The following is an 11315-nucleotide window of genomic DNA, read 5'->3' on the forward strand; positions in this document are numbered from 1 at the left end:
ATTTAAGTTACTAAGTTGCTTCATCTTTGGAGTTCTGTCCCAGTGTATATTACTTTATATATCATTTGGATGTGCTTTGTATTTACTAATCAATATTTAAATTCTAATCCCCTTTTCCAATCCCTAAATGCCAGTAGAATGTAAGCTTCTTGAAACAGGGATTATTATTATTTTTTTGTCTTTGTATCCCCACGGCCTAACACACTGACTAGTACATAGTAAGTGCTTGACAAATGTTTATTGAATTGTACCCAGTAAGAAAAATTTAATATTTCCCCAACTGAACTCATCTTCTCGCCTAAAATCATTTCTTATTCACTATTTCTGTCATAGGCACCACCTAATGAATCAATCAATGCTAAAATAAAACTATTCTTTTTTATATTTCTGTCTTCCTAAATTTCTATTCTTTAGCTTGATTAATAGATTTTTTAAAATCCATTAGAAAATTTAGCTGAGGACTTTGACTTAGTTCAAAGAAGGTATAAGAAATTTCATTTTGGTAGATTATTGTTTTTGACTAGCCCCCCAGTCTGAGGTAATAAATATAATGATTTCAAGTGGCATATGTAAAAATGATTTCTCCAGTTTATTATTTTAATAGCATAATGAATATTTTTTTATTTGCCCCTTAAAGATCTAAATTTTTTAATATCCTTTTCCCCTAATCTAATTTATTTAAGCTTTGTAATAAGTGACTATTTTAATTTTGACCTACTTTCAATTTATTAAGCATCTATTATATGCCTATTATGTGCAAAGTTCTTAAGCACATCGTAAGCATATATGCTTGGGAGTGTGTGTGTGTGAAGCTCCTTTGGAAGATTGTAATAAATACACCAGACATGCTCAAAGGCAAAGGATACTTTTATGGTTGTTTAAAAACTGAAGTATATGTGTTTTTAAGCTAGTTGCACTTATTTGTGTCATGCAAGTTAATTTTCAATAATTTACAAGTGTTCTTACATCTAAAGGGTTTTTTTATGAGTGAGCACTAATAAATGCAGGCAAAATTGTAGAATTTTTAAAAATTGTAGACTGGCATGGTTAGAATAGGCTTTGATTAAATACTCATTTTCAGTTCCATTCAACAAAGCTTAAATGCATGCTATGTATAAAGCTCTATTAGATACTAGATAATGATTTCTGAGGTCACTTCCAACTCTAAGTCTATTAAATTATATTTTTCATGTTTGAAAGCTTTATTTTGGAGATATCTGAGTCATCTTTGAATTGAAGAAAATATAGTACTAATTACTGAGTGCAAGCTACTCTACAGGGCTTTAGAGACTGCCCATAGTGTAGTAAAGTGCCAGTGTTCAGTAAATGTTTGTACTAGTAACATTTTTTTTTCCAGGGAGTCTATTTTTGAAGACCTATTTTTTTTTGAATTTTTGCCTTTTGGATATATTACTCTAAAGTTTTATTTACAAATGGGGAATAATTAAGAAAAACCTAAGATAAACATTTCCTGGCCTTATCCACTAGGTTAGTGAAGTTCTGCTGTATCACATGTCATTTCTAACCACAAATTTCCCAGAATCTCTTGACATCCTATAAGTGTAGGCCTGTGGTGTTTCCTGAAAGGTATAGGGTTAGGAACTATAATAAAAAGGGATGTTGCATTTTAGGAACCGAACTTTTGTTGTCATCTTAGCCTTGTTCTGTTTTCTTCTCATACTTTATGATCTTGTCAATTTGTTATTATGTAACAGTAACTACAGCTGACCCATTTTTGCCTTTTAAAGGAGGGACAAAGATTGGTGATAAGAATCCATGCTAACATCAGAGTTGGGCAAAGAAAATGGATGGTTTTAAGTTGCCAAACTTTTTGAAAACAAGAGTCAACTATACTAGTGTTTGTCAAGAAGATTTCTCTCTCTCTCTCTCTCTCTCTCTCTCTCTCTCTCTCTCTCTCTCTCTTATCCTTTTCTTTACCTATTTTTGGTACATACCTAGACAGTGGTTTTATAGGGGTTTTTCTAAAACATTAATACTGTTTTTTTCATCTTTGTTATAATAGGAGTTATGTGTCTATGTTTTGAATTGAATAATAAACTTAGTTCATTTCCATTATTGGATTTTCTTTTTACTAGTGCTACTAGCCAGGCAGTTAGTAAACATTTATTAGGCACTATGTGCCAGACATGGTGCTAAGTGCTGGGGATATAAAAAAAGGGCAAGAGCTCTTGTCCCTGCCTTCAAGGATCTCAATGTCAAACAGGGGCGACAACAAAGCGAACAAATATGTGCAAACAAGTATAGATAGGATAAATAGGAAATCATTAAAAAAGGAAATAATTAATAGATGTTGGGAAAGATTTCCTGGAGAAGATGGGATTGTAGTTGGGATTTAAAGAAAGCCTCGGAAGGCAGAGATGAAGAGGGAGGCAATTCTAGGCATCTGGGCAGCCACAGAAAATTCCTGGAACCAAAAGAAGCAGTATCTTGGTGGAATAGCCAGGAGGCTAGAGTCACTGTATTGAAGAGTGCTTGTCTAGGGAAAAAACTATAAAAAGACTGTAAAGATAGGAGAAGGATAGGTTATGAAGGACTTTGAATGTCAGAGAATTTTGTATTTGGTCCTGGAGAAGATGGGGAGCCACTGGAGTTGGGGTTGAGTTTGGGCATGACATGATCAGACCTCTGTTTCAATAAAATCACTTTAGTGGCTGAAAAAGGGATGGATTGGAGTGGGGGAGGGACTTGAGACAGGAAGATCCACTGTCAGCATTTTGTGGTGCTTCAAGCTTGAGGTGATAAGAGCTGGGGTGGATGGAGGGGTAGGAATATTGAAGAGATGTTGCAAAGGTGAAATTGATAGGCCTTGCAACAAATTGAATGGGGGCTATGAGTGGGAGAGTGAATTGAATTTGGGGAGAGAGAGATGTTGTTAGTCCTTTGTTTTGAAATAGGACCAGTGACATCATGACTCATGACTTGTGAGTCAGTTGTATTTAAGTGAGACAGAGTTGCTCAGTCTTCAGCAGTGAGAGATAGCAATGAGTTAAAGAACAAAATAAAGTGGTTTACCCAAGACTATGTAATTTTTTTAGTGGCAGTTTTTTCTAGTCTAGTGTGGTTCACTGTCTTTCTTTTTCCTACCAACTCTTCAGTAAAGAAACGGTTCCTAGATATGACACTATTTGCATAACACTATTAATTCATGGGTTTGTGTTATAGTATCCGAAATCTCCTCGAATCTCTGAAATTATACCTCCTTCTGCCCCAAATAAATAAATATGATCTTCCTATTTTGTTTTGTTTTAACTTAGAGAGACTACTGTAGAATGGCCTAGAAATTATCTTCAAATATACTTCAGTACTTAAAAGGGTTGTTGTATATATCTATGCTCTTCAAAGATTGCACTTATGTCCACACTTCATCCTATGTGATTCTTGTCTGTGTCCTCACATGACTTTTCTATGGGTGTTCTACCCAGTACTGTCATTGGAGACCTTTTAATGTTTTGTAGGTTACATTTTTTTTCTGGTATGATCTTCAAGTGTATAAAAGTTTATTACAACCTTGCTTATGTAAAAATATGTTAAGTTGCCTTGCTTAATGAGATAATATTTATAAAGCACTTAATATGCTGCCTAGTATATAATAAGCATTTAATAAATGCTTATTTTCCACCCCACCCCTCCCTCCTTCTAAGGGGCACATTGTTTAAAAAATAAATAAAATCCTCTACCTTTACCACTTAACTGACAGTATTAGTAAATTCTTTAAGGTGTTGTTGCCTGTCATCATAAAGTAGGTCCCAACTATAATTCCATCTTCTACAGGAAATGAGCAATTATTTATTTTTTTCCAGATGAGAATAGAATGTTTCTGATTAAAAATCTTGTGTTAATCAGTGAGTACTTTTTATTGTAGGTTTGAAAGGAAGGCTAGATGATTACAGTATGGTCTTAATTCTTGGAGGACCAGATTTTAGGCATTTTCAACTAATTAATATTTTGTTGTAATTTATATTGTAACTGCATAATAAATGTGGTTTATTATGTATGTGACTTATTATAATAAGTGTGATTTCATCTAGGTTTCAGTTGAAATCTCACCTTTTTCAAGAAGCCTATCATGGTCCTACTTAATACTAATAATGCCTTCCCTTTAAAACTACCTTTAATTTACCCCATATATAGCTTGCTTATACATATTTGTTTTTGAGTTGGCTCCTCCATTAGCTTGTGAGGTCCTTGAGGGCAAAAAATCTGCCTTTCTTTGTATCCTCAGCACTTGGCACAGTACATGGCATATAGTAGGCTCTTAAATGAGGCTTGACTTGTCCAGTTTGAAATATAATCTTAGTCTAATCATAATAAAGGAATATCTATAAAAATTCTTTGGTATTAATATTATTAACTGTCTGCTTATTATAATTATCCCAATCTGCATCTTAAATTAAAATGTAAAACTAATAAATGAGCAAATGCTTCTTTTATTAAGATGTCAAGATACTTTACTTATTTGAGGGTCTAAAAAATGCTTTTTTTTTTTTACTATAGTGTTGTAATATTGGAAGCATCTGGACTGAATGAACTTTAATATTAAAAGAAATTCTCCATCAATAACTCAGAAAATTGTAAGTCAGCTGAAAAATGAAGCAAGTTCCAGAGATCCTTGGAAATACCAATGGGAAGACTCAGACTTGTGAAGTCAATCGGGAATGTTCAGTGTTCCTCAGCAAAGCCCAGATTTCTACTACCCTACCAGAAGGTGTCATGCAAAAATTTAATGGCCATGAAGCTCTACCATTCATTCCAGCTGACAAATTGAAAGATCTAACCTCTCGTGTCTTCAATGGGGAGTCTGGTGCCCAAGATACCAAGCTGCGCTTTGAATCTCAGGAAATAAAGGGAATTGGAACACCCCCTCACACTACTCCTATCAAAAATGGCTCTCCTGAGATTAAACTGAAGATCACCAAAACTTACATGAATGGAAAACCTCTCTTTGAATCTTCTATTTGTGGAGACAATGGTCCAGATGTGTCCCAGTCAGAAGAAAATGAACAAAAACTAGAAAACAAGTCAAGAAGGAATAGGAAAAGGAGCATAAAGTATGATTCCTTACTTGAGCAGGGCCTTGTTGAAGCAGCTTTGGTGTCTAAGGCTTCAAGTCCCTCAGAAAAAAAGGTAATTTTCAGGGAGAAGGGAAGGGTGGGATTAAAGAGACAGACATGACTATAGGCTCATGGACTTCAAGAGGTTATGGCAAGAGCTTGGCTTACATATCATGAGAAAAACCCCATTTGGGGTAGGAAAATGGAAAAATAGAGGAAATGTTGGCAAAAATGTGCTTTCCCTTTCCAACATGTGGATGACTTTTTCCACCTCTTAGGTTTATAAAGGACTCTGATAAATTTGTGGTTGCGTTATATTTGAATGTGCTATTTCTTATGCTGTATTATCTGAGAGTAATTAGATTAGAGGATTCTTTCTTTCTTTAATTATTAAATTTATTTGTTTTCAGATTTCACAGTCACTTCATAAGTCTTAGATTTTCCCCTCCTTCCTTCCCCTTCCCTCCCCAATACAGCATACAATCTTACGTGGTTTCTATACATACATTCTTATTAAGCACATTTTCACTCAGTTGCATAGAGGAATTAAAATGAATGGGGGAAACCATGAGAAAAAAAACAAAACATAATACAAGAGATATTCTGCTTCATTCTGCATTCCAATTCCATAGTTCTTTCTCTCGATGTGGATGGCATTTTGCCTCAAGAGTCCTTTAGGAATGTTTTAGGTCCTTGCATTGTTGTGAAGGGCTAAGTCTACCAGAAAAATTCCTCTCATGCTGTGGCTGTTACCGTGTACAATGTAATAGAAGGGTTTAAATGAAAATTGTGTTTGTATATTAAAATTGAGACTTGGTATAGAGGATTAGATCACCCAAGAATCTGAAAGAATTTGTCTTCTTGTGACGTAAATATGAAGAATCACATCAACTCTAGTCCTTTGTGGTATCTTAAGTATCCCTAATGTCTAATTAATGAGGGTAGAAGCTAGGGAATAGACAGAATTTGCTTTTCTTGGCCAGTAGAATTAAAGACAGAGAACTTTAGCTTCTTTCAGTCCTTGGGTTTCATGGGGGTTTCAATAATTACTCCTCTGTTGAGTAGCATTTGGAGGGTGTTTTTCCTCAGCAGTATTTAAAAACACAAATATTCACAACAGAAAGAGAAAGCAATGAAAGAATTGTTGAGAGAATGAGATGGGGGCGGAGATATGTTATTTAAGTAGTTAAATCACAGAAGATACATTCACTTAGTAATCTAGGTGGGGCTGGCTATATAATGAATAATACTGTGGCAATTGTTACACTTAAAATTTTTTTTTCATGTTATTTGATACTTTAGGTCTTGTGTTCAAACACTGTAATAAATGAGCAAATGTAAAAGATTGCTTCAGAGGGCTTGGAGAAGATTTGGAACACATTTACTTATGATTTTAGTTGGTAGTTTGAGAGTTCAGAAGGGAAGGGATGGGAGAAATTTAAGTGTAGTTGCTCTTAGATTGTGGAACTATTCAATTTAATTGCCCTGTGGATGACAATAACTGCTGTCTAATGTAAGGAACTGTTCAACAAGACTCAGAAAACATTTGTGTGATGGAAAACTTTACAACAGTTTTTGATGATTTAGCATTTATACATTTTGTTTGTTTGTTTAAAGATTCTAGCTAAGAGAGAGTCATATCCAAACATCAGCAAAGAAAAAGATCATCTGTTGAAGTACAATGTTGGAGATTTGGTATGGTCAAAAGTTTCAGGTTACCCTTGGTGGCCATGTATGGTTTCAGCAGATCCTCTCCTTCACAGCTATACCAAACTAAAAGGTAGGGTTTATATGGGTTGTTTTCTGTCCCCTTACTTTTCTCATTCTTCCTTCAACTTGATCTTTGTTTTCATACTCAAATTTTCATATGTATTTTATAAGCACTTTTTGCTATGTAATCTTTGAGTTAGTGTTTCTGCCTTTTCTTAGGGCCAGGTAGATGCTATTGTTTATAAATAGATGATTTATTTTACTATAATCTATGTCACATTCACTTTCAGGAAACTTTAAAATAGGGAATACATTTTACCAGTTTCCATGTACCTTAACTCATATCCTTCCATTTTCATACTTTTCCAAATCATATTCATTGAATTCATTGTTTCTTGGAAATATTTCCTAATGATTACAAATACTCGTATATCTTGCACCTCCATTTAATTTTATTTTGTACTTGGCCATAAATTTCTCTGTAGTTGTTTAAGTTGACTTTCTGTACACACACGCGCACACACACACACACCCCTACATATATGTATAATATTTTTTTCAATTTGATTATAAATTTAGTAGGTTATGTCTTGGTGGAGGAGGGGCAGTATTTACTGTAACAGTATAGGGTTTTGTACATGGGTGCTCAAAAATATTTGTGGTGACCTATCCCTGCACCTTTTGGGTGGTGTTGAGGATTAAAGGAGCTTAATCTAGGTTCCCCTTTAACCCCTTCACCATAGTATAATTGAACATACTGCCTAAAAACAAGTTGTTTGTGGCTGTGATTCTTTAGCCTGCTTATCTATCTCTAAAGAAAGGATAAGTTTTTCATTATCATATCATCATATTCACATAACCTTTGTCAGATTTCAGTTTTCAAAAAGTCTTGCTTGTTTCACTTAAATTTATGTAGAAAGGTATAGTCAGTTACTAGGATGGGTCTTGGACAATCTAAATTTTACTCTTCCCAATACATCATATAAAGTTTGTCCAGATATTAATAGCAAGCAATGGAACCGGGGTGGGGAAACTTCTTTTCTGTTGAAAGTCTTTGATTCACAGCAAAGAATCATTTAAAGACCAGAAACAAAATAAATTGATTAGTATCTATCAGGGGTTGAAAGTAAGGAGGAATAGATTGGGTGACACAGGACCAAGTTCTAGTCCTATTTTAGTCATTAACGTTTTGTGACCTTGGGCAAATCACTTAATAGCTCTGGTTCTGTTTTCTCATCTGTTAATGGAGATGGAAGCTGGCAGTTAGTCAACAAACATTTGTTGTTGTCATTGTTACTTGTTCATTTCAGTCTTATCCAATTCTTTATGACTACTTTTGGGGTGTTCTTGGCAGTGGTACTGGAGTGGTTTGCCATTTCCTTCTCTAGTTCATTTTATAGATGAGGAATTGAGGCAAACAGGGTTAAATGACTTGCCCAGGGTCACAAGCTAATAAGTGTCTCAAGCTGAATTTGAGTCTTCCTGACTTCAGACATTTACTAAGCCCTTTGTTTTTGCCAAGGAACTGTGCTAATTAAATGGTGATTCAAAGAAAAGCACCAAGTTTCCTCTTACTCCTAAACAGGATTTTTTCCTGAGTCTTTGATTTTCAAAATAACATATATTTTACTATGCTAATATAAAATATACTTCACTTCCATATTGCAATCAGTTGAGGCATAAAGCAATATATGGGGAAGGAAAGTATATGTCATATAGCACAGAGAAGTAGAAAAGCAGAGAAACAAAATAAGGCAAGATATTAGGAAAGAAGAAAAGGCACCACTCTAGTCCAAATATCTGTAAACCTGCTCTTCTAAGCTTTTGTTCCACTGCTTTGGTCTCAAGTTTCTCTTATTTTATTTTCTGTTTTATTAATACATTTTGGTTTGTTTTTATACCACCATTACTGTCCCGTAACTCCACAAAAACACTTAAGTAATACCAGCTGATGACTGTGATTAACTACTTAGTTATGTGAATCTTCTGTAATTTGAGTCTATCCTCTCTACTGGGAAGGAAGCATTTCCTAATATCTGTCATCCTGAATCAATATTGGTCATTGCATCTGATCCAAATTTTGTTGTCTTTTAAATTTATCTTCATTTAGATTATTGTAAGTTGTGTATATTTTTTTCCTGGTTTTTCTCTTTTCTCTGCGCATCAAGTTTATATAAACCTTCCCAGAAAATATTTTTCTGAAATCTTCATATTCATTATCCATTGGCTGTAAAAATATCTCATAACTCCATATGCCACAATTTATTTAACCATCATCCCACTGATGGGCACCTGTTTTGTTTCTAGTTTTAGGGGTACAAGAGGCTCCTTCTACAGAGAAGTGTGGCTGTGAATGTTTAGTATATATGGTACCTTTCTGTGATTGGCCTGTGAATAGTAGTGGATTTTTGGTTCAAAGGCTGTGAACAATTTGGTAATTTCTCTCACATAATTTCAGATTGTTTTTGAAAAGTGTTATCAATTCATAGCTTCACCAAAAATATCCAATTTGAGTGGTAAGATGGAACCTAAGAGTTGTTTTCATTTCATTAAAAACTATCATGTTTGTTGATAGTTTTCTAAAGAAATGCAGTCTGTTTATGCTACAGGCTTGCCAAAATAACTCCATGCCTCTGAGTTCCTGAATTTCCCTTTTATTCTACTGGTACATCCTTTATATGTTGTCTTCTTTATTAACTCTTGTCACCATGATTGTCGGGTAATTCTGGTGATTCTATGGCTGGCTACTTCTCTATCGTTGGTTTTTGGACCAACTGATTATTGGTTCTTTTTCAACTATAAATATTAGGGTAAAAATAAATAATGACTGCGGTAGCATTGTGCTAGGTGCTGTGGATCGATCCTTAGAAGCAAATCTTCAAGGAGCATAGCTGAAGAGAACAAGACATGCTAAAAATATATAGACTGGTTTTATATTGTTAAATCACCTATAATTGGTACAGAGAAGTAGTTGTATAGGCTCTCATAGAGAGGAGAGATAGGGCAGTCAGGGAAGAATTGGAACATATGCTGGGCTTTGTGGCAAAAAAACAAAAAGAGATAAAATGGAAAAAATATTTCAAGTTAAGTAGAGACAATATGAACACATGATGTTTATTTTTAGACGGTCTAACTTGTTATTATATTATATTATATTTTGTTATTTAACCTACCATAATTTGTGGGCTTGTCTCTAATCACAGAAATGCTTCCCACATTTCTCAGTCAACTGTGTGGTATATTTGCTTGGTGTGCTGTTTCACTTAGATGTTTCTTATATGTCCATAATTCCTATGGCTTGACTTTTTAAAAAGTTAAACCATTGGTTCAGTTTATGTCCCATTTTAGGAATCTTTTTCTTATCATTCTGATCATTCTGATCATTGTTAGTGCTTTTTTTCCTCCTCAAATTGTATTGTCTTCATTTATCAATCATATTGAATCTCTCAGTAGGTTATAAACTTCTTTAGGGTATGGACTGTTTTCAATTGTATCCTTAGTGCTGAGTACTGTGTTATATAAATTTGGCATTTTATAAATGCTTGTTGAATTAGAGTGTGACTTTATTGTTGAGTACTTTACCTGTCTTCCTATATCCTCCAGTAGTCTGGGGGCGTTATTCTTACTCTCTTGAGAGAACTTCCATTTTTTTCATAGTACTCTAAATCTCTGTTTCTTTAGATCATTATTTATTGTATCATTCAATTTCAATTTGTAGCATCTTCTAAGACCGGGAGATTTGTGTGTTTATTCTCTTTCTCTTGAGCATTCCTGAATCTTCCCCACTTCAAGTCTTTGACTGATAATCAGAATTTTATTTCCTTCAGTACTTTATTTTCAGATAGTAGCTTATCCTTCTGACACCCTGCTAGGTAGCATACTAAAACAGTATTAACTTTTTCATTTAAAATTGATTGGATCCCTTATCTCTAATCCCCCTTTATCAATTCCCAAATAACCTACACAAATTTGCACACTATAGGTGCCTAAATAAGTGACCTCCAAAAGTTATAAAGATTGGTTTAATTCTCTAGTATTAATCTAACCAGCAAGTTAAGTCAAAACTGTGTTTGTTAAAATATCTTTCACCTTCATCACTTCTGAATATTTTATCCTTTTTTAACTTCCTTAGTGGAGTTTCTCTATTTCCATTGCTTTGGGAAATAATGAGATCAGTCTTTTGATGGGAATAGAATTTGCTAATAAAGTATAAGGCAACTTGGTGGTTTTTTTGCACTTGAATAGTGTAAAAACAATTGGATATTTTCCCAATTTCCTTCCAGTATCTATCTTCTAATGTACATTTATCTTCTTTGTGAAATTAGGACAGAAAAAGAGTGCTCGCCAGTATCATGTACAGTTCTTTGGTGATGCTCCAGAAAGAGCTTGGATATTTGAGAAGAGCCTTGTATCATTTGAAGGAGAAGAGCAATTTGAAAAATTATGCCAGGAAAGTGCAAAACAGGCGCCCACAAAAGCAGAGAAAATCAAGGTAATCAGTGTTGCTAAAAAGCTTTTAGATGAGTATTTTAA

General features: G+C 34.2%; 1 protein-coding gene across 2 annotated transcripts in view; it reads left to right on the forward strand.

Annotated features, from left to right (window-relative positions):
• The window catches only part of NSD2 (nuclear receptor binding SET domain protein 2), a 109951-nt gene that overhangs the window by 38573 nt on the left and 60063 nt on the right, over positions 1 to 11315 (forward strand). For both annotated transcript variants that reach the window (XM_072620015.1, XM_072620016.1), the window contains exons 2-4: positions 4516 to 5145; positions 6690 to 6852; positions 11108 to 11274. In XM_072620015.1, the coding sequence (XP_072476116.1) occupies positions 4609 to 5145; positions 6690 to 6852; positions 11108 to 11274 (867 nt within the window). In that variant the 5' untranslated portion in view covers positions 4516 to 4608. The remainder of the gene's footprint in view (positions 1 to 4515; positions 5146 to 6689; positions 6853 to 11107; positions 11275 to 11315) is intronic.

This window comes from Notamacropus eugenii, chromosome 6 (genome assembly GCF_028372415.1).
Source record: "Notamacropus eugenii isolate mMacEug1 chromosome 6, mMacEug1.pri_v2, whole genome shotgun sequence".
NCBI lineage: Eukaryota > Metazoa > Chordata > Mammalia > Diprotodontia > Macropodidae > Notamacropus > Notamacropus eugenii.